The sequence below is a fragment of the Cervus canadensis genome, chromosome 30, assembly GCF_019320065.1.
Source record: "Cervus canadensis isolate Bull #8, Minnesota chromosome 30, ASM1932006v1, whole genome shotgun sequence".
Classification (NCBI taxonomy): Eukaryota; Metazoa; Chordata; class Mammalia; order Artiodactyla; family Cervidae; genus Cervus; species Cervus canadensis.
In genome coordinates this window covers 24,307,863-24,331,837 of record NC_057415.1, presented here as the reverse complement: position 1 = coordinate 24,331,837, position 23,975 = coordinate 24,307,863, and the positions used below count along the sequence as shown (strand labels likewise).

The following is a 23,975-nucleotide window of genomic DNA, read 5'->3' as shown; positions in this document are numbered from 1 at the left end:
CTCATTTGGATAAATACTAAATTGGAATGATTAGAATAAGAGAGAGATGGACAGAGACTGCCATATTGGCCTTTCCATGTCCTATTTGCATTCCCTGTGGTGCGTGGTTTAGAACAAGATTCAGGAGATCCAACCACTCAGCTAATAATCCTGGTGGATGTTGAAAAGGCCACGCACTTGTCACAACTGATAACTTACTCCCCTGACAACAACTAGTCTGAGGACACCACAGTGTTCTTTTTCATAGCTGAAAGACAAATGACTATTGGCAGTTCCTAATGTATAGATCAGTAATAGCCTTGTGCTGAATTTGGTTTCCTGGGTGTAGGTGATCACGTGATACAAAAGAGAAGCCATTTCTCTTTATGTTTCCAGCATAAGGGCAAAGCTTAAGCACTGAAATAGTCAAGACAGACTAATAATTCTTTGTTTTCTTTTCATTACCCCATTTTCTTAGTTTCTAATACTCCTTTTCTTCTGTTTCCAGTCCCTAGATTTCCCAAAACTTCTTTAGTGAAATCCCACTGGTTATTTTCTATATCCCAATTCCCTTATAACATAAAATGAATTCCTTCCCCCCCCAAAAAAAAAATTACCAGCAGTATATTAATTTTACAACAATCAGGGTAAAATAACTTATACTAATGTGTGATGGACAATCCCATAATCATGAAAGTTATACATATTTTTACAAGAAGATGACTATGACAAAATTAATGCCTAATTGGTAAAACATAGGACAATGTTAGGGACTTCCCAAGCAGTGCTAGTGGTAAAGAACCCACCAGCCAAGGCAGGAGATATAAAAGACCCAGGTTCGATCCCTGGGTCTGGAAGATCCCCTGGAGGAGGGTGCGGCAACCCATTCTAGCGTTCTTGCCTGGAGAATTCCATGGACAGAGGAGCCTGATGGGCTACAGTCCAAAGGGTCACAAAGTGTTGTACACAACTGAAGCAACTTACCATGCATCGCAGGACAATGCTACAAGTCAACATAGGACTTTTTTTTTAATTGGGGGAACAAGAAAAGAATAATTAAGTTTTATATAGATAAACTCTCAGGGTCTGCTTCTGTAAACTGACTTGATTTTTTTTTCCCAGATGTTCTAGATTTTTTTCCCTCCACAGTTTCTCTACCAACTCCACATATTTTTTTATTCATTTTTACCCAGAAAGCTTCTTATAACAGTAGGGTCTCCAGCAATAGAGATGAAGAAGTTGCTGTGGGAGAGGGCATAGTTGGGCTCCTGGGTGTTATTAATTAAAGGTGAGCAAACTTTTCATCTGAATATTGATTTAAAATGCCTACATTGCTACTACTGCATAAAATACTGACCCAGAGATAGAAATATGCCATTTAATATTGTTGTCATCTACAAAACAAAGCTAGACATGTATAAAACTTGAAATATCTCAGGGTATAGGCAAAAAAGGAAGATAGTTTTGTAAACCTCAATATGTATATGACAGAACTGATAACCTACGAGAAGCTTCCCATGGAACTAGAAAGGGTTCACGGGGTCCATGCCCTGCCATGCAGGCAACTGCCAAGAGCTGTCTCCACAATCCCAGTACAAAGGTGAAAGTTTGAGCTCCAGGGGGTTAAATGGCACATCACATCCAGAGGGAAACAGAGATAAGAACAGCATCCAAGTTCCTGACTCACACAGTTATCTTCAGTCCAGTCTTTCCTGGGCTACCTCCAGAAAATCTCAACTTTCAGCCTACCCATTCCTGGTACCAGAAAACAGATGTACACAAAAGAACATTTTAAATTGTGAGAATTTGGATTTGTTTTTATTTGACTCTCCAACGTGGGTTCTTAGATTAGTAGTTCTCATTTCAAATCTGGTAATAAAGAGAGCTTCATCTTCTCTGAGTGAGCCAATTTTGAAATTTGGCTGATTCTTGCTACCAACAATGCAGCTGGGATGAACTTAAAATTTTGAATCCACTCTGCCACTCACTATGTGATGACTTTGTGCAAGTAACTTCACTTTCCTCAGATACAATTTTCTATTCTATAGAATGGGAATAATGACACTAATGTGATAAAGGTGCCTTATGATATCACCACAATGGTATCTCTCATGGATTACTGCAACAGCATAACACCTGATCTCCTGACTTCCATCCCAGCCCACCTTTCTCCTTCCATCAGCAGAGCAGCTAGAGTGGTAAAACACAAGTTCACAAGTCATTCTTCTACTTAGCTCTCCCCTCCCCAGTGCCTTCTTATCCCTTTCAGAGTAGAAGTCAAAGTTAATGATTGGCTTACATTATCTGTACCTCCTCATTGCTGCTCTGCCCTCACCAGCCACCACTCTCATACTGGATCAGTTGTGCCAGCAACTTGACCTCTTTACTACTCTTCAGACATAGTGGAAACACTCCTACCTCAGGGCCTTTGCATTTGCTGTTTCTCTGCTTGGAAATTCTTCAAGTACTCATATGAATCACTCCCTCACCTCCCTTTAGATCTTTATTCAATAGTAATCTTCTCAGAGGGTTTACCGCAGTTCCCCCATCTAAAATTACTAACCAATCTCCTCCATAATACTTCTTTTCTTCTGTTTTATTTTTCTCTTTAGTAGCAACTAACATATTCTACATTTACTTACTTGTATGTTTTATTGTCTGTCTCTCTCACTAAAATATAAGCTCAACATTAGTATTTTGTTCACACATTAGCTATGTGACTTTGTTGGCGGGAAATATATTCTCAACTCCTCTGAACCAGAGTTTATTCATCTATTCCCCAGTACAGTCCTATAGCAATGCCTGCACTTAGTAAGAGTTTAATTAATGGGCACTGAACTGATGATTGACTCTTTTAAAAACTTTCAAAATTATGACCACTGAAGCATGCACAAGAAGTGATGGGAGGGGAGGAAAACGTGGGGAAAGGAACGAAGAGAAGCATGTCAGAGATACTTAGAGTACAGTGATACGGAAAAAGAGAACCAAGCAGCGTGAGAAAACAGAAAGGAATCAGGGTCACATAATTGAAAAACCCAGGAAAGAAAGAAAAGGAAGCATAAGAAGGAAGGGTTGTTCTTCACCATTCAAACAATATTCACAAGATTTGTTACAGTTTTATCATAAGCCAGGGCAGCACTTTCCTCAAAACCATGGGAATCATGGTTTATACTATGAATAAGCAAGTTCAGCCATTCCCCTAAGCGGTCCTTGATTTGTGAGAGACAGAGCGAACACACCGCTACCACCGGGAAAGCCTGTTAACAGTTCCTAGGAAGTAAATATAGAACCTGGGTAATAAAAATAAAGTCTAACCTTTTTTTCCCACGTGCTTACTTCAGTTTCACTTGTTATTAGGGGCCGCAGGCAGAGGTCTCACACCAGGCACCTCAGTCTCGAATTCCTAGTGAGAAATGGCTGACGCCTCAGCTTAGGGCCACGACCGGAAGCAGCACGCAACGCTCGATTCAAGATGGCAGCTGACGGCCGGCGTGCAGACGCCACGTGCAACCTGCAGTATATGCTTTCTGGTGTGAGTTGCACAGCTGTGCCTGCCTTCCCAGGGACTCTGCCCCTCCCCACCGATGAGATTCCTATAAAGCAGCCCCATCTGCGGCCTGTCGGAGAAAGCCTGTTCCTTAGGGTGCAAGCTTGCACCTCTCCATTATCTGATGAAAGGAAAAAAAAACTTTACTTTTCTTGGTAAACTGGTCTGTTCTACTGGCTCCAAGGACACTGGGCAGTAGGACCTTTGTTAGGGCACAATTGGAAAGGGTCAGGAACACAGTGGCTCTTGGATGCCATTAACAGATTAGACCCAACTGTTCTTCATCACCAACTATTTTCTTGGGAACCTGGTTTGAACACATATGTGATGCCAAGCACCAAGATAATCATTCCAGGGCATGGTCATAATCTGGAATGCCATACTCCTCCACACACACAAATTCACACACAGACAAGCACGCCTCCTTACTACACAATCGATTCCCAGTCTTCTTGGAATGCAAGGACCACAAAATTCTATAATTTTCTTTTTCAGATCCTAATCAGTGGAATCATCTGGAGCAAAAGGAAAGTTCCAACATCCATGCACCAGAGCCTCTCTAGGGCTTCAGGAAGAATCTTTCCTTTCTGGTTCAGACTCTAGTATGATTGCCACTTTGGCCTCATGGGAGTCTTTTCTCTAGCACCCCAGTCTTGCAAGAGCTAATTAGAATGTCAGGTAAGGTTAGCGCTGAGATGGCTTTCAAGATCTGTGCTGAGGAAAACAGCATTCACTTTGCAAGCTTCTTGAGAATTTTATTTAGCTAGAGCCTCTTCATCCCAAGGATTTAAAGCAAGATGGAAACTGTAGTTCATGAATCAAAACAACTCTCCAGAGCTAAAAGCTAGCTGTATTTGCATAACAATTTACCAGATCCAAATAGCAGGGCAATGTTAGGTAAAATAAATTGCCAAGGTCATGGTTCTCTGGAAGTGTTATTGAAATTCAGAACTCCTGATTCCAGGTGCTTGTTCTGCCCCATGGATATCTCACCTACTCTCCTCATAAATGATGAATACATGATGAGTCTCTTCAGTTGTGTCTCTTTGCGACCCCATGGACTGTAGCCCACCAGGCTCCTCTGTCTATGAGATTCTCCAGGCAAGAATACTGAAGTGGGTTGCTATGCCCTCCTGCAGGGGATCTTCCCCGCCCAGGGCCTGAACCCAGGTCTCCTGCATTGCAATAGATTCTTTACCATCTGAGCCACCTGGGAAGCCCCCTCATAAATGATACTGTGGCATGAAATAAAATAAATTTACTGTGTGTGTGGAAACCAGAGTGCTACCCTTAACCTGCTCCTTCCAACTCCAGATTGGTCAGGTCATGGAGGAAAAGGTCAAATTGTAACCCACTGACCTCATTGTATTCAATACCACACAAATGAGAGCGCTTCAGTTCAGTAGCTCAGTCGTGTCCGGCTCTTTGCGACCCCATGAACCGCAGCACGCAAGGCCTCCCTGTCCATCACCAGCTCCTGGAGTTCACCCAAACCCAGGCAATAATCTGGAGGACTCTTGGTCTAAACCAGAATTTGCTGTTGAGTGTGCTTGCAAGTATACTTTCAAAGTATTGATATTTTAAAATTTCTTGGTCACATAATTGTTTCAGATTTTGTTATAATTCTGAGAACCCCAAAACATTGGGATCCTCAAAAAAAAGGGGGGGGTCAAACGTCCACGTGCCAAAAAGCAGGAAGCTGAGGATATTAAACGTATATATAATTCTTGCTTTAATACCTTTAGCTAGAAAAACCGTTAAAAAAGACATCGAAGAGGAGCTTCTTAAAGTCACTGCGTCTTTCAGCCTATCCCAGGGAACCACTGGATTTCAGATTCCTCAGGCGCAACTCCGAATTCAGAATTCGTTTTAGGGCACAAGGAATATCGCCAACTACGACTGCTGGCCTTGGAGGGGCGAGAACTTGCCAGGGGCGCGGGAAGCGCCACCCGCGACTCTCAACCATCAGCGGGCGTTTAGCGCAGCCAAGCGACAGGCCGGCGCCTGGCTCAGCAACAGGGAGGCGCCGGCTGAGGCGGGGAGAACTTTGCGCTCCGAGCAGAACCACCCTTTGCTGGCCAGTCGCGTCGCTCCTCTGAGGAAGCCGGCGGCGGCGGCGGCGACTGGGCTGAAAGAGGACGAAAGAAAGAAAGGGAGGAAGTGGCGAGGGAAGAAGAAAAATGAAGCCAGCGCTGGGGGAGCCCGCGAGAGGGCGGCCGACGGCGGAGCTAGGAGGATTTGGCTGCTTTCTCGCACCCCAGGTGTGAACCCCCTTCTGCGCGAGGCCAAGGAAATAAGTGGGTCTCGTCTGGGCGGAAAAAGAAGAGTCAAGAATCCAAGTGAGCTTCTTGCCTCCTCGCTCACCGTTGCCCCCTAGAAATCCCCTCGGCTTCTCAGCGCAGCCTCCCCGCGGGACCGGACACAGTGCCCGAGCCGCCCTGCGGATGGGGCGGGCAGGGAACGGGCGCCCAAGCCGCGGGTGACCAGCGCCGCCCGCCCCGCTCCGCGCAGGGACCGGGCGGGCAGAGGATGCGAGGCGGAGGGACTTGGGAGCGGGTTCTGAGACCGCCGAGGGCGCGCTAGCCTCCCACTTGGATGGCCCAGAGTCCGCTCCAGCTCCTGGGACCTCTTCGCCAAGCCGAGTGAGCGGCGCGCGGGACCTGGGGGCGGAGACCTTAGGCGGCGGCTGCTGCAGCGGGGTGAGGCGGGCGCAGGAGGGGGCGCGCTTTCTCCCTGCGGGTCTCAGTAATGAGGAGACTGAGTTTGTGGTGGCTGCTGAGCAGGGTCTGTCTGCTGCTGCCGCCGCCCTGCGCTCTGGTGCTGGCCGGGGTGCCTGGCTCCTCCTCGCACCCGCAGCCCTGCCAGATCCTCAAGCGCATCGGACACGCGGTGAGGGTGGGCGCAGTGCACTTGCAGCCCTGGACCACGGCCCCCCGCGCGGCCAGCCGCACCCCGGACGGCAGCCGGACAGGCGCCCAGCGAGATGAACCTGAGCCAGGGACTTGGCTGCCCCCGGCGCCCTCTCCAGGCGCACGCTGGTTGGGGAGCGCCCTGCATGGCCGGGGGCCGCCGGGCGCGCGGAAGCCGGCGGAGGGCGCCAGGGCCGAGACCCTTTGGCCTCGGGACGCCCTCCTCTTCGCCGTGGACAACCTGAACCGAGTTGAAGGACTGCTGCCCTACAACCTGTCTTTGGAAGTAGTGATGGCCATCGAGGCGGGCCTGGGCGATCTGCCGCTCCTGCCCTTCTCCTCCCCTAGCTCGCCGTGGAGCAGTGACCCTTTCTCCTTCCTGCAGAGCGTGTGCCACACCGTGGTGGTGCAAGGGGTATCGGCGCTGCTCGCCTTCCCTCAGAGCCTGGGGGAGATGATGGAGCTTGACTTGGTCAGCTCCGTCCTGCACATTCCAGTCATCAGCATCGTGCGCTACGAGTTTCCACGGGAGAGTCAGGTGAGCGGAGTCTGACGCTTAGAGTGGGGATGGACGCCACTAGGGGCCGGGGCGGTAGCGGGGGCGGGGGTGGGGAGGATGGGTGGAGGGCGGGGAGGGAAAACCCGGGTGAAGACCTTAGGGACGTGGGGCTTTACAACTTTGATATTGTTTGAGGATCGGACCATATCTGTAGGTTATAGGTAGAAGGATCTCAGTAGAAGTAAAATAAAACATATTAAAACTCAGATGGAAATAAATGAGAGGTAGCCTGGTGGGCTACCGTCTATGGGGTCACACAGAGTCAGACACGACTGAAGTGACTTAGCAGCAGCAGCAGCAGAGGTAGCAAGATGGAAGGAAGAAAGTGGGAGAAAAAGCGAAAAAGTCTTCACGTTTTGACCAGCTGGGAGAAACCTAGTGGTTACCCGATGGAAGTTGAAGTCCCAAGTTCAGGAGCGTAGAGAGCTATCGAGGTTCTAATGACTAGCGCGGGGGATGGGCATAGAAGAGCCCAGATTGCCAGTCTTTCAGTCCCTGGAGGAACTCTGAAAGAAACTGTCATAAAGAGCACCTGCCCTCTCTGACTTTGGACGACGTCCCTGAGCTTTAGGCGATGGTGTAAAGAAAACACCTCCCTCTGAATTCCTGTGCGTAAACATGAAATCTGCAATTAGTACAGAAGCAATAGGTAGTCTGGTAATTAGTTTTGTATATTGAAAGGCATTAAAAACATAATCTGATACCGGAAAAATGGATGGGAGGACTCATTTGGGATTGTGTCTTTGTCCCTACCCTCTCTATGTGATGTGGCTTCAGAAGCTGGCTATATTTAGTTGTGTTCTCAGCCCATTTCTGCACCAATTGTCTAGAAATAAAGAAGACTAATGATTTCATTTCCTATGGGTTAAATGTGTGTGTGTGGTTTCAATAGAGGAAGCTATTTGTGAACTTAACTGTTGACAATTAATAATAAGATAAATATTTTTTTTAAAGTCAGGGTCCTCTTAGCAATGGGAGCTTTCTGCATTTTGTGCATTATTTTTTAGTAAGATATCAAGCATTATTAAGCATTGCACAAAGTATTTATAAAACAAATAAGTAATTGTCTTTGGTCCCATTTTAAAGACTGAGAAACTGAGGAAAGTTCAGAGGCTTGATCCACATTGGTTGGTATATTAGTAAAAGAGTCGAGACTTAGAAGAATTTCTCTCTATATCATTTTCACTCTGTCACTGTAGCTGGAAAAAATATTTCTAATCTCTCTTCTTTCACTTTGATATATATACAGAGATAAGAAGTAAAATGAGTAAGAGCAAATACATATGAAAAGTTTGATCAAATCTATGCATAATATACAAAGACAGTACTGAAGGTTTCTTTTTCTAGAAAAACAAATCTTAACATTTTTAATCTTAGGAAGGGTGGGTTCAGGCTACTGCAGTTGCCCAGAAGATTCCTATTTAACGTTAAACTGTAGAGATTTGATCTGCAGAGTGCAGACTAGTTAACTTTAATCTAAAATATTTCTGTCACCTGAATCTGAATGACTATAGGCAGCAGATGGGAAGGCTTGGAAAACACAGATGCACAATGCTGCCAATAGCCAGAGTGTTATAAACATGAAATTGCATCCATAGGGGTGTATCATTATTAATATATATGCAGAATCAGACATAACAAATGCAAGAGTCAGCATAACTTGCTTCTCATCATTGCTTCCTTGTTACCTAATACTTCATACATGCTAACAGTGTTCACAGTCTCCAGACTTCTTTCCATTTGTAGATTGGTTTGCCAAGAGTCTTAAATAGCAAGAATTTCCCCCCAAATTAGTGTTCCTTAGTTAGAAGTGAAATTGTCTCTGCTCTTTGATGAATTTTTGTGGTATGCAGCACACTTCAATAAGGAGACCAGAGAAATTGTGAAGTAGCGTCTAGAATCAGTAAATTTCAAAGCTTTAGGACCATTGGAGGGCAGGGAGTCCTCCAGGGACAACCCTTACAAGCTGACAATAAAATAAATACTGTGTCAAGCACATTTGCTTCTGTACTTCAATTCAGAAGTGTATTTAAAATCACTATTGTCATTGTTACTTTCATGGCACACATCTTGAAAGGGGGGAATTATTGTTTTTAACTTAAATCTAGTTTGGCCAACTGAGGACATTTTCTTTCATTTATCTTTGTATTTTAAATTCAAACATATCTAACCTGTCTTACTTTTAGTATATAATTTAAATGTCTTTCTATAATTTTCTATATTAAAAATGTCCAGCTCAATGCCAAGTCACTGTAATATGTCATTTTAGGATATGACCCTCATCTGCTTTCAGCAAAAATAAAAACTGATCTTTCCCTGGCTTCTCCTGAAAAGTGGAATTTACTCTAATACAATGATGGGATTTTTAAAAAAACTTTCTAAATATAAAAGCATGATGAAGTCATTTTACACATTAAATAAAATTGGCTTAAATTAGCCACTGTCCTTATTAGAGTCTCCTGCCCAGTGACCTAGTTTGTTGACTGTGCCAGTGCCTAAATAAAGGATTCTAGAAGAGGGTGGACTTGTCCACACAATTGTACAAACCAAAATTGCTTTCAGAGCAGGAGCAGCAACAATGTTTTCTCCCACTTTCTTTTGGTCTACTGATATTTTTATAGGAAACCTAATTAATAAATAATTTTTGCATTTAATAATAAGGTTTGCAATAAATAAGGTTTGCATCACATCCTGCCACAACTCCTGAATGGAGATACCACTGAAATGATCAACCCCCTGAGAACAGCATAGTCATTTTATTTCAATATACTATTCATTCAGAACATAAACACATAGGTCCATCAGCTTGGATGGAACAGACTTCCTTCAAGCATGGAAATCCCTTAAAAATAAGATTGTTAGCTACCCCCCGCCTTGGAAATCATATGTGTATTATCAGTACATAGTAAAAGCTTAATACAATACTACACATAGGATAAGGTCAAAGCATTCTTCCATCCCCAAAATTCTGACTTTATTACACCCAAATCTCCACTTGAGGCTAACCGAATTCTGTTCCTATGACCTTCAAATAATGATGCTCCACATGGATCCAGTTACATTTAAGTTACTTGAAGTTTGTTACTGTAAGCTCCTACAGTTCTTCCTTTCTCTTCACACCCCCTACTACTTTTTCTTCGGAGAGTTTTGTATAGTTTCTCCCAAGTTAACACCTCAAAATTTACTTGCTGAGGTAGTGACAGATACACATTTCTTTCTAAAATGTATCTTATGTTAATTCCATATTGGTTTCATTAGGCAAAATTAATGGAGTAATGTAATTGGCTTAGATTCAAACTCATGCAATTAAGAAGAGACTACACTGCTATTTTCATCTCTCATTGAATGTACCATCCACAATGTATATCATGAACTATATATGCCAACTAATTAATATATGTTTATTCCCAGGGGAATGTAAGTATTTTAGATGGTCTATTTTTATAATACAGGGATAAGTACTGAATTCTGTTTATTAGAATTTGACTAGCATGGTGCCACTTTTGTATGGTACAGGGGGAAAAGCAATGATGTCACAACATAACTTACCTGCCTCATGAAGGGACAAGTGAAGGACATTTCTTTTTAAAACATCTGCTCTCAATTGTGGTAGTTTTCCTTGACTTTCTGCACATAGGCACTGTCCTCTCTCTGGAAGAAACATATTCTTCTACAATTCATGATGAATGGCTGATAGTAGCACCTAATTATTGCTAACTTGAAGATAAACGATTTCAAATTCAACGTCAAGTGATGCAAAACTTTTCTTAGCAGTATAGGCTCCTCTTGAAAAACAAACCTAGGACTAATTTGGAAGTTTTTATTTTTAATCTGGCAAATTTTTATAGCACTTATTTTTCTAGATAAATAGAGCAGAAGACACTAGCAAACACCATTCTTTGGGCAATTAATCTGTCTCACCGCCTTTTCTTTGTGACTGCCAGAGAAGAGTCCATAGAGAATCTTGGGTCTTGATCTCCTTGGCTGTTACATCTTGGGGTTAACTTATGATTGAATCAACTGAAGACCAATTTTGGTGTCTAATTCCTTCCTGTTTTATCTTCTGCTGTGGCAGAAGTCACCTTGGATTTTGTGCCATTAGATTGTATTTCATGAATAGCAAGTAGCAAGTCTTAGTTGCTCAGTCATGTCCTACTCTTTCCAACTCCATGGACTGTAGCCCGCCAGGCTCCTCTGTCCATGGAATTCTCCAGGCAAGAATATTGGAGTGGGTAGCCATTCCCTTCTCCAGCGGATCTTTCCAATCCAGGGATCAAACCCAGGTCTTCTGCATTGCAGGCAGATTCTTTACCATCTGAGCCACCAGTCATTAACCAATCATTTTGGTTAAATGAGCACAGTCATTGGAAGGTCTATTAAATAGTACTCAGAAGACTCAGTCTACCCCTGCCTCTTACTGGCCAAGGAATTTTAGGGAGGTGCCTCTGGTCTCTGAGCATCTAGGCTTGTCAGTCAAAAGAAGGTTGATTTTACCAATCTCACAGAGTTGTTTTGTGAATCAAATAAAGAAAGTGATGCACTGTGAAAAAATTTATAGTGTTAGCTAAATAACCAGTAGAGAGGTGTTAGTTTTGATCTGATAAGAATCATCCCAGTCCTAATTCACCACTAATTCTGCATTACTTGTTATTAATCAAAATAAGATTTGATTCACAGTGTAATGTGTCTTCATCTTCCATCTTACTCTCTACCCGCTCCCTCATTTTATTTCTCTTAAAAGTGGGTTCAGCACCCACCTCCTGCCAAACAACTGTGTTCCTGAATAGTTTACCCCCTTGCCTAGGATTAGAAGACATGCCAAAGGTACCGTTTCTATACCAATGGCAAATTTTTGTAAATACACATCATCAATGCAGTTTCTAGAGCCTTAGTTATTACCATAGAAGCTTCAATAAGATGCCCAATAACATTTTTCAGAAATGTTGGTCTCTCATACATCTTCTATAGGAGAACTTATAGTAGTTTGCTTGCGAGACTATGGCCACAGGTCTAACCTCTCTACCCCAACTTCTCCTGCCACACCTCTAAGCACACAATTTGGCTCATCTGAAATTATTTCCCTGGGAAGTCTTTCTTGACAAAGCAGTGTGTTGCTTCACAAGCTCCTTATGTCATCTTGAATAGGCAACAGTTGGCAGACTAGCTGCTTTGAGTATCATTGCCCTAAGCAGCACTGTGGAGCTCAGTAGCAAGGTATTGCACACTTTAGTGGCACCACACAATGTAGAGATGACTTCTTTCTCTTTCTCCCTGCCTAGTCCAGCTGCTGCTACTCACATCCACAAAAGAGTAAAGAAACAGTCCAGCACTGAAAATGGGATGCAAAATCTCTAAAACTAGGCAGGAAAGAAGAAAGAACATCTCAGCATCTGTCACATTGCTTCTTGAGTAAATACATGAATAACAAACTAATGAAAATCTTTAAGCCACTATTTCTTTCTCAGATCTTTCCTATGGGGGATGGTGGGAAAAGAAAGTATTAGAAAAAAGATAAACAAGGAGTAAGCCAGCCACCTTCCCCTAACCTGTTACATCAGCTAGACTTGCAGCTCTCCTGAATATAAAAGGGGAGCCTGTGTATCTCCTCCATTGAGGGAACAGGTTGATCTTACTGACCTGGGCTGGTATTATTTCAGTTGGAGAAAACTGACCATGAAAAGCTAGTATCTGGTTGGCCAGGGATGGTCTGTCTGTAGAGATAAAACTTCAAGGATTCAAGCGGTAAAGAATTAAGCAGGATGACTTTTCTTTTAGTGAAGGTGAATTATGCCTCATTGTTATTCATTTGAGACATAGATTTAGGAAAAAGTCCAAAAAAATTTTACATTTACATAAAATTTGTGCTTTTCAAGGCTCGTTCACAAATATACTCATAACATCCCTTTAACAGTCTTGTGAGGAAAATAACAATGTATAGACAACGTAAAAGGATAGAAAGAGCTATGCATTATAGAAAGTGAGAGGCCACTGAGAGGAAAAAATACTAAAACCTCCCTATTAATTTAGTATATTTGTCAGCCTATAATCTGAGAATCCATCACTGCTTTTGAATTATTGCAGGAAAAAAAGATAGTTAAAAACATATTTTACACTAACTATCCAATATAGTTTAATTAATTAAATCATAACTTTACTATGTACCCTTTCAAAAGGAAGATATATTTATTGACACAGAATAAAAAATGTATATGTTTTGTGTAAAGTGTGACCTATAAAATATAAAGCTAGAACTTTGTTAAAAAAGTTAAATGTGATTGTAAGTGATTGGTGGAAGTCCAGATTTTCCCCTATGCATGCTTCTTTTTTTCTAAAACTAAGTATGTATTACCTACACAATTAAAAATAATAAGAGAGGGACATCCCCAGTGGTCCATGCTCCCAATGCAGTGGGCATGGATGGGTTCAATCCCTGGTCAGAGAACTAAGATCCCACATGATGGTGTGGCCAAATAAATAAATAAAATTTTATTTAAAAAGTTCTCATGCCACAACTAAAGATCCCATGTACCACAACTGAGACCTGGTGCAGCCAAATTAATAAATATTTTAAAAAATAATAATAATACTAATAAGAGAAAAAAGACAAGTCATCTTCACATTTCCTCACCACTGCTTTCAATACTTCAGTATGAAAATATAGATTTCAGTAATAAATTAATTGTAGAATATGTTTAAATTTATCTTTTACATCCATATTTTCAATTTTATCCTCACAATTGAGACATGAGCAGTACAGTTAGTGTTTATTTTACAAATCAGACAATAATAACATATAAATGGAAGAAATGCAAGCTAGAGGTGAAAAGAATAGGTTTTTGAGAAGCACAGACCTATGTTTGAATCTTAGCTCTACAGCTTTCTAGACATCATACAATGAGAAACATGCCTGATGTCTCTATGCCTCAATTTTTGATCCACAAAATATGACTGTCATAAAGTTACGATGAAGATTGCATATGGTAAAGTTTTCATATCATGTATGCAAAGTTCTAAGCACACCACAGTGTATTCTAATGATCATTCTCTTAGCACATAGTGTTGGCATAACTTAATAGAAAACTAAAATAATCAGAATTAGAGCTCAAATATTCTAGCTTGCTCTCTCTGGAGTACTTCTAAATGCATTTTCAGTATGCAGATGATATTTAAACTTAAGAGATCTGATTCCAGTGGGCCAAGCTTAAGAAACAAACAGATGCTGCTGTTTTGAAACCCCATTTAGAGTTCCAACTCACTGAGGTTCACCCTCAGGTTGCTACTGCTAAGTCACGTCAGTCGTGTCCGACTCTGTGCGACCCCATAGACTGCAGCCCACCAGGCTCCCGTCCCTGGGATTCTCCAGGCAAGAACACTGGAGTGGGCTGCCATTTCCTTCTCTAGTGCATGAAAGTGAAAAGTGAAAGTGAAGTCGATCAGTCGTGTCCGACTCTTCACGACCCCATGGACTGTAGCCTACCTCCTTGGTCCATGGGATTTTCCAGGCAAGAGTACTGGAGTGGGCTGCCATTGCCTTCTCTGACTATCAGGTTAGGTATGTGTAAATTTGGTCATCAATGAGGTGAATGATGACCAGTTGCTTTTTATGTGTGGGTTCTGAATGATTGGATCTTTGGAGCAGTTACAGAGGTGAAAAACAGCATTCTATTTCTATTTGTTGATATTAGTGAGGAATTCACAAGTCTTGCCTTACCTACTACCCTAATTTCTCACAGGCTCCCAGGAACTAAACTTAAGGAACAGCAGAAACAAGACACAGTTGACAGTTTTGGCTTCTTGGGGGAGAGGGGGAGAAGAGGGTTTTTAGAAAGGGGAGAGTCTCAACTTGATGTGGATTTAAGGTTCACAAGTTTCCCTTTTTTCATGCAGACTCTACCCATACTAATGGATCTAACTTGTGGCATTTATTAGATCCAAGTTTAGGGACAGTAGCATTGTTACATGGGCTTTCCAGGTGGTGCTAATGATAAAAAACCTGCCTACCAATGCAGAAGACATAATAGAAGAAGATTTAATCCCTGATCAGGAAGATTCCCTGGAGGAGGGCATGTAAACCCATTCCAGTATTCTTATCTGCAGAATCCCATGGACAGAGGAGCCTAGTGGGCTATAGTCCATGGGGTCGCACAGAGTCAGACACAACTGAGTGACTAACACACACAAACACACATACACACAGCTGTGTTATATACTAAGAATTACAAAAGATATCCATAAAACAAACTCTGTGTTTGATTGAATCCTGGCTGTATCAAAATTGTTTGATGCATTTACAGCTTTCAGGGACTTTTAAAATGTGAGTCACTTTTCTGATTATGAAAGTAATGCATATGTGCTACTGCCCCAAGTGTGTCCTGACATATCCTTGAGCAACATTTTTTATGTATTTTATTCTCTCAAGGATAATACTTTAGAATTTTTAGAAACACTTGAATACAAGTAAAGAAAGCCTTATTGTCACTCCAACTGTACGTTGGAATCAAAGAACAGAAAAAAAGAATTCAGCTTTTTTAAAAAGAATTTCTGAAAAGTCAGAGTTGACATGGCTTTTGAAGCATGGACATTCTGAGTTGGTGGTTTTTCTGTATGAAAGGCTGGTATTTTCCTTTATATTTGAGCCTAGCTTTGTATTTTCAAGGCTCTGCAAGTGCTGAGCCTGTACAGTTCCAAACAATGGCTCTGTCTGGATCTTTCAGTAGCATTCTTAGGAATGACTTAGACATGGGTTGTCACTACTTTCCCCTCACTTAGGGGTGGTCATTAGCTGGACTTTCAGTACGGAGGCTTTGGCTGCATAGAATCTGTTGGTGTTTTTTTCCTATTGAAAGCCTCAACTCAAAGCCAAACAAAAGTTGGATGAATACTCTCCAGGTAAAAAATAAAAATTTTTATTTCCATAAACGAAGTTGGATGCTCAGCATGTCTTTATCTAATAGAATTACTCTCTGGCTCAGTTGTGGAATTCTATTTGTTCAGTCCCAGCCAGAGGTACTTAAACAAGGATTCCATTTAACAAAGAATTTGCTTCTATGTGTTGTGAATTTAATAGGTTCAGATAGAGAGCTGTTATTGTTTTGATGCTATACGAGGAATTGATTTGAGTCATGTCATACAGTGTGTTATACACAGAAGGAAATGCTTCGGCGTACACCTGAAAACGACTGGTAAATCCAAGCCTAAATTAAGCCAATGTACCTTCGCCTGGTTGCAAGTACAGGGCGCCATCTAGTGGTCCTTAAAGTATAGCTTTAAGTTAAAGCAAAAGACCCCAACCTCTCAAGGCAAGAAAAGGACTCCAAGAAGCTGTTGGTCCTTTTCCTGGTCTTTTGTCCGTGGGACATCTAGGTTAGTCTATCTAAGAAAAGATCTTCTTTTGCCTTCTAAGAATTCCCAACAATCTCTGCTGTTCTGCCACCATAATTGCAGTCATATACCTTAAAGAATACACACCTCAGAGTGTGTATCTAGAGAAGTTGGGAGAAGAATGTGAATAACTTTAGAAATGTAGGATGGTTAATTATTTTTAGTAGCTGTATTTACTATCGCTTTGTTTTATAATGCAGCTTGAAAAGATGTAGCCATTTTATTGTGTTAAGCATATCATTTGTTCCTTTATTCTGATTATAAAAAATTATGTTCTTTGTGGATAATTCTGAAAGTTAATAAAATGCCAAAGAATAAAATAAAAATTGCTCATAAACCCACAGCCCAGAGTTCTAGACATATGTATGTGTTATAAAATTGGGATCATGTCATTTTATGAAATTGTTGAACATGTAAACATCTTCCCATATCATTAATGTTTTTTCTATTTTTTAATGGCTTGATAGTTTGCCTTTGAATGGGCTGTTTCATGATTGGTTTAACCAGCCCCTGTTGTTTGGACTAAGTTTTTGCCATGAAAGGATAAACGACACTGCTGCTAATGGGACTTTACTTTCATCCTCCTTAACATTCTTAAAGATTTGGTGCTGTGGAACACCCTCTGCTTGAGTTCTGTGACACCATCATAGTTTTCTTTATTTCATTTTTTCTTTTTTAGCCCCTTCATTGCCCTTCAGCGATTGTGCTTCTTGTATTTGACCCCTTGTAGTAATAACCACGACTGCAGCGACTTAGCAGCAGCAGCAGCAATAACCACAGGGCTGTGCTGTTCAGTTTTTAAAATTGTTTTAATTGGTGGAACATTGCTTTACACTTTTGTGTTGCTTTCTGCTGTAGATGAGAGGCAGCCATAATTATATACATATCCCTTCCCTCCTGAGTCGCCCTCTCCTCCCCCTGCCATCCCGCCCCTCGAGGTCATCAGAGAGTGCCAGGCTGGGCTCCCTGTGTCATTCAGCAGCTTCCCACTAACCACCTATTTTACTCATGATACTGTATATATGTCAGTGCTACTTTCTCAATCTGTCCCACCCTCACCTTCCCATCAGAGAAGACAATGGCACCCCACTCCAGTACTCTTGCTTGGAAAATCCCATGGACCGAGGAGCCTGGTAGGCTGCAGTCCATGGGCTCTCGAAGAGTCGGACATGACTGAGCGACTTCCCTTTCACTTTTCACTTTCATGCGTTGGAGAAGGAAATGGCAACCCACTCCAGTGTTCTTGCCTGGAGAATCCCAGGGACGGGGGAGCCTGGTGGGCTGCCGTCTATGGGGTCACACAGAGTCAGATATGACTGAAGCGACTTAGCAGCAGCAGCACCTTCCCATGCTGCATCCATAAATCCATCTCTACTAGTTTCATCAGTACCATTTTTCTAGATTCCATATATATGCACTAATATACGATACTTGTTTTTCTCTTTCTGACTTACTTCACTCTGCATAAGAGGCTCTAAGTTCATCCACCTCACTACAATTGACTTAAATCTGTTTCTTTTTATGGCCGAGTAATAGTCCATTGTGTGTATGTATAACTTCTTTGTCCATTCATCTACTGATGGACATCTAGGTTGCTTCCATGTCTTGTCTATTGTAAATACTGCTTCAGTGATCATTGGGGTTTATGTGTCTTTTAGAGTTGTGGTTTTCTCAGGGTACATGCCCAGTAGTGGAATTGCTGGGTCATATGGTAGATTTATTCCTAGTTTAAGGAATCTCTATACTGTTTTCCATAATGGCTGTATCCGTTTATATTCTTATCAATAGTGCAGGAGGATTCCCTTTTCTCCACATCCTCTCCAGCATTTATTGTTTGTAGATATTTTGATGATGGCCATTTTGACTGGTGTGAGGTAACACCTCATTGTAGTTTTAAATTGCATTTCTCCAATAATGAGCCATGTTGAGCATCTTTTCATGGATTTATTGGCCATCTGTATGTCTTGAAATGTCTGTTTAGATCTGCCCATTTTTTGACTGGGTTGTTTGTTTTTCTGATATGGAGCTGTATGAACTGCTTCTATATTTTAGAGATTAACCCTTTGTCAGTTGCTTTGTTTGCAATTATATTCTCCTGTTCTGAAGGTTGTCTTTTCAACTTGTTTATAGTTTCCTTTGCTATGCAAAAGCTTTTAATAGATCTCATTTGTGTATTTTTGTATTTATTTCAATTAATCTAGGAGGTGGGTCAGAGAGAATCTTGCTATGATTTATGTCAAAGAAGTAACTTGCTGTGTTTTCCTCTAAGAGCTTTGTAGTTTCTGGCCTTATATTTAAGTCTTTAACCCATTTTGAGTTTATTTTTGTGTATTCTGTTAGGAATTGTTCTAATTTCATTCTTTTATATGTATCTGTCCAGTTTTCCCAGCACTGCTTACTGAAGAGGCTGTCTTTTCTGCATTGTATTATCCTTGCCTCCTCTGTCAAAGATAAGGTGCTCATATGTGTGTGGGTTTATCTCTGGGCTTTCTATTTTGTTCCATTGGTCTATATTTCTATTTTTATTGTGCTGTCCAATTGATAGCTACTAACCCTATATTAATTTAAGTTTAGTGAAAATAATACAAAATTTAAAAGTCAGTTTCTCAGGCACTCTAAACCCATTTCAAGTTCTCAGTGGCCACGTGTGGGTAATGGTTCCTGTATTTGGCAGCACAGATATACAACATTTTCCATCTTCACATAAGTTCTGTTGGACATTTCTACTGCTCTCTGCAGATGGTGATTGCAGCAATGAAATTAAAAGATGCTTACTCCTTGGAAGGAAAGTTACGACCAACCTAGACAGCATATTAAAAAGCAGAGACATTACTTTGCTAATAAAGGTCCATCTAGTCAAGGCTATGGTTTTTCCAGTGGTCATGTATGGATATGAGAGTTGGACTATAAAGAAAACTGAGTGCCGAAGAATTGATGCTTTTGAACTGTGGTGTTGGAGAAGACTCTTGAGAGTCCCTTGGACTGCAAGGAGATCCAACCAGTCCATCCTAAAGGAGATCAGTCCTGGGTGTTCATTGGAAGGACTGATGTTGAAGCTGAAACTCTAATACTTTGGCCACCTGATGTGAAGAGCTGACTCATTTGAAAAGACCCTGATGCTGGGAAAGACTGAGGGCAGGAGGAGAAAGGGACGACAGAGGATGAGATGGTTTGGATGGCATCATCAACTCGATGGACATAGGTTTGGGTGGACTCTGGGAGTTGATGATGGACAGGGAGGCCTGGCCTGCTGCGGTTCATGGGGTCGCAAAGAGTCGGACACGACTGAACGACTGAACTAACTAATTAACTGCTCTCTAGGGCTTGGAGTTTTAAGCAACAGAAAACTCATTCGATGGGCTTGAAAATAATGGGTTTATGCTGAAAAACTACGGGAAGATGACAAGGAACAGAACTGCTTGAGGGGAGCTGGGCTGCATCACTGGGAAGGTGCTGGGCAGCTACTCTCTTCTTCACTTTCTCTAGGGCCCAGAAGCTGCTCTTCTCAGGGCTCTCCCTTCACATCTGCTCCATCCTCTCTGGAGAGCAGTGTCTTTCTCTGCCCTGCTGTAACTTCTGCCTGAACATGGTTCTGATTTCCCAAGACAGGACTTAGCCTGAACTCTCTGTGACTTTATCACTCTGATCAAATCATCTGACTGTGTTCCTTATACCCCCTTAGCCCACATTCTCCAGATGTCTAGTTGTCTCAACCCACATAGAATGGTTTCCCCTCCAACTTTCCTTACTCCAAAGAGCAGTGACCAGCCTCCCAAGTGAAGTTCTCAATATAACCTTAGAATACAGCAGGAAATAGAATAGCAAAGCCACTGTTTCAAAAGAACTTATATTCTAGTGAGGGAGGCAGACAATAAGACATATGAATAAATAAATATATAATATAGTATTATTAAGTAAAGGCAAGTACAAAGGAGAAAAATAACTCAGGGTAAAAGACTAGAGAATGACAATGGTTAGTCACAAAGGCTTGCCTGAAGAGGTAACATTGTACCGCTGATAGAAGTAAAGAGTCAGCCATGCAAATTTCTGAGGGAAAGGCATTACAAGCAAAGAGCAAAAGCGCAAAGGCCTTGAGGTAGGAATGAGCATGGCAAAAATGATTTGCTGAATAAATGGATGATCCTTAGTACCATCTATAACACTACTTGCTAACAAGTTCACAGTTTCAAAGAAGAAAGTATAAATAGTGAGGCAATAACCAGATTTACATTCTCAAGATTTAGACTCCTGAATTTTCCTTTTTGCATGTGGTGACACCAAGACTTTCTAACTGGAATTTCCAGTTCTCTCTCTCTTTATATTCTTACCTTAAACTCAAAATATGTAAAGATATCCTCAAATGGTACTCTCTCCCACCTATAACAATATTTCTCATAACATCTTTAGCTTCTCCCTTTTCTTGGCATCTCATTCTTTTGCCTTCCTCAGTATGCTTTGCTTGTCCTTACCTTATTCTTCCTTCTGATTTTCATAGGATACTAGCTGCTCCCACCAATACTCTTGAATAGCCCCCTAATATTTCTATTTCCTTTCCTCCAAACCATTCTGCACACTGCTTCTAGATAAAGCTTCTTAAAGCAAAGTAACTTTCATTCATTTATTCATTCTTTCATTCATTCGGCAAACATAAGGTACACTGCACTGAGTCTAATGCCTCAACACTGCTCAAAAGACACTTTATTATGGCAATTGTATCATTCTTTTTTCACTCCTCAACACTCCTGATGGTGAAACTCACACCTTAATAACAGTTACTACAGGATTGATTCACAAAATTGGAGCAGGATCTACCAGCCTTAAAGGAATATATCAGATTCTCTAGTTTTTGTGGATATCGTTCAAAAAGCATTCCATCCCCCACTCCCAAGATTCTGACATGCCTTCCCTAAAACCAGAAAAACACAGATCAGTTACCATCAGCAATCTTACAAAACCTGGTCCTCAAGGGCTTCCACAAGCAGGTGAAGATAATTCTTTCTGGTCGGTGACATTCTGTTGAGATACACATGCCCAGAAAATATAAGATCTCTAGGAATTTAAATGTATCTTTTTAAATCAATAAATGTAAATCTTCATATTAAAAAGCACTTATCTATTATATATCTATATAGAGAGACAGATATACACCAAGTTGTTGTGATTTGCAGATGAATTAATCTCCAATTCAGAATTTATTTTTCCATTGAAGCAATGTCATCTGTGGCTGTTAAGACCTCAGGCCAGACCACAAAACCCTATTTGATCATAATTGAGCAGAATTCTGATTTTAGTAGTTCTATAGGCACCAAACACTATCTGTAACAGGCTCTTTTGTTTGAGATGAAGGGGATGTGGAGTGAGGAGGAGAACCAGAAGACCTGTCTTCAAATTATAGCTCCAGAAGCATCTGAAAACAGCTTTGGTAACCTCCCTGAACCTCAGTTTCTTCCATTATAAATTATCAATAGTACTCATTAAACAGGTATTTATGGAGGGCCTCCCATACTATTCCATACTATTTTAAAGAATTGATAGGGGTTTAGTGAGTTAATATACATAAAAATACTTTGTACATTCAAATTTTAAAAACAGATGAGAAGCATTTTTATTGAAACATCTTTTTCTTTGAGAAAATGATTCTAATCTAGTTTGAAAAAGCCAAGACATATCTTTCGGATACTCTTGGCAGTAGGAACAGCCTACGTATGTTCTGTCACCCGGCATTGAACTAGCCTGGTCGTTTGTGCATGCTAACTCACCTCAGTCTCGTCTGACTCTTTGCAACCCCATGGGTTGGAGCCTGTCAGGCTCCTCTATCCATTTGGTTTCTCCAGGCAAGAATACTGGAGTGGGTTGCCATGCCCTCCTCCAGGGGATCTTCCCAGTGTGGTCGTACTGTGACTCCTAAATGGTCAGCAGCAGCTGGAGAGGGAGGAAAGAAGAGGAGGGTTTCCCATCTTCCAAACAGAGACTAAAAACATCCTAACTGCTTGCATAGTTCTGCTGCCTATCTTAGACTTGAGGGGGAAGGAGAGAGTCTGAGGACCTAACAGGACAGGAGACCCACACCCAGGACACAGATTAGAATGAGACACTTTGGAAATCAAATATTAAAGCTAAGATTGCCTGCTTATATTCGTGAAAATCCATTAGTTAAAAGTTTTGAGATCGCATCGGTTTCCCAATAATACTCCATCATGGGTTAGAAAACTAGAAGATAATTAAATCTCATTCTGACCTTCATTTGAAGTCTGCCTTTAACATTTGCTGGGCAGCAGCCACTTGAAGATCTTCATCAAGAAATAGCCGCAGCTCAGGCCAGGAAATGCTTAGGATCCCCCTCCTGTGATGATGTAACCCTAGGAAAGATCAGGAGTAAACCAACAGGCTAACCTTGGCCTATGCCACCTGTGCCCACAGTAGTTCTGTGATCCCCATTCTTGACTTCTCTGCCTGCATTCTTGGCTTCTCCATTATATTCTCCAAGGTGCCCTCAGAAGAGAGGTGGTTCACTCACTGCTTGAACCCTTTTCCTACTTCCAAAAAATATCATTATTTCCAAACTTTATGCACTCATGTACTGCCCTCGTAGTCCCTGCTGTATCTGTGATCACCTATTGCTGTTTTGAAGATTAGCTGTTTTCTTTAAATTTGTATTTAAAGATCTTTTATCAACACTAATGAAAAACCAGTATCCCTTGCCATAAAGAGAAGTTAATTGTGAAAATAAGTATACAATGAAAACAAAGCAATTCCAGCTAGGTAGAATTGCCTGAGCCTTTTTGTAAAAGGAAAATTTTCCAGGTGTTAGAGAAGTGTTAAACACATACTAACGCCAAACCGAGGCTTTCTCCTTGATTTAGCAGAAGGATTAAACATTTAATTGAAAAGGGATTAACTTTCTCACTATGCAGTTCAGAGTTTTTTAATGTCAAGCCCCCAAAGCAACCTAAAATCTTCTCAGTAACCACCCACACAGCCAAGCTCTAACCTATAGGATGAATTCTAAGCAGCTTTCATGTGACATTCAAGACCTGTCATCATCCAAGCCTGGCTTATTCTCCTCATTTCTTCTAGATACTAAGCACCCCCTACCCCAAGCACTTTGCCCAGTGCTGTTCCAAACCTTGACATATACTGCTCCCACTGCTTGGAATCCCTTTCCCCTTGGGTCTGCCTAAAACTCCTATTTAGCCTTCAAAAGTGAGTGTTGGTTGCTCAGTCGTGTTTGACTCTTTGCAACTCCCTGGACTGACTGTAGCCCTCCAGGCTCCTCTGTCCGTAAAATTCTCCAGGCGAGAATACTGGAGTGGGTAGCCATTCCCTTCTCCAAGGAATCTTCTGCATTGCAGGCAGATTCTTTACCATCTGAGACACCAGGGAAGCCCCTTTAGCCTTCAAAATGTTGCTTAAATATCACCTGTGCACTCTCCTCTCCCTACTGAAGTTTGTTTCTTTTACTTTTACGTCACTTTTCTACCTTGCACATTCTTCTTTTCTAGATCTGTTGCATAGCTTAATGATTATTTGTTGATATATGTGTCTCTCTCCTCCACTAAGTTGAACCCTAAGCTCCTAGCACAGTGAGTGGCTCATAATA

General features: G+C 41.6%; 1 protein-coding gene across 1 annotated transcript in view; it reads left to right on the top strand.

Moving 5' to 3' along the window:
- The first annotated feature begins 5,579 nt into the window (after positions 1-5,579).
- Positions 5,580-23,975, top strand: part of GRIN3A (glutamate ionotropic receptor NMDA type subunit 3A) — a 189,472-nt gene continuing 171,076 nt past the window's right edge. Inside the window, exon 1 of the mRNA XM_043453623.1 lies at positions 5,580-6,973. Within this exon, the coding sequence (XP_043309558.1) occupies positions 6,275-6,973 (699 nt within the window). The 5' untranslated portion in view covers positions 5,580-6,274. The remainder of the gene's footprint in view (positions 6,974-23,975) is intronic.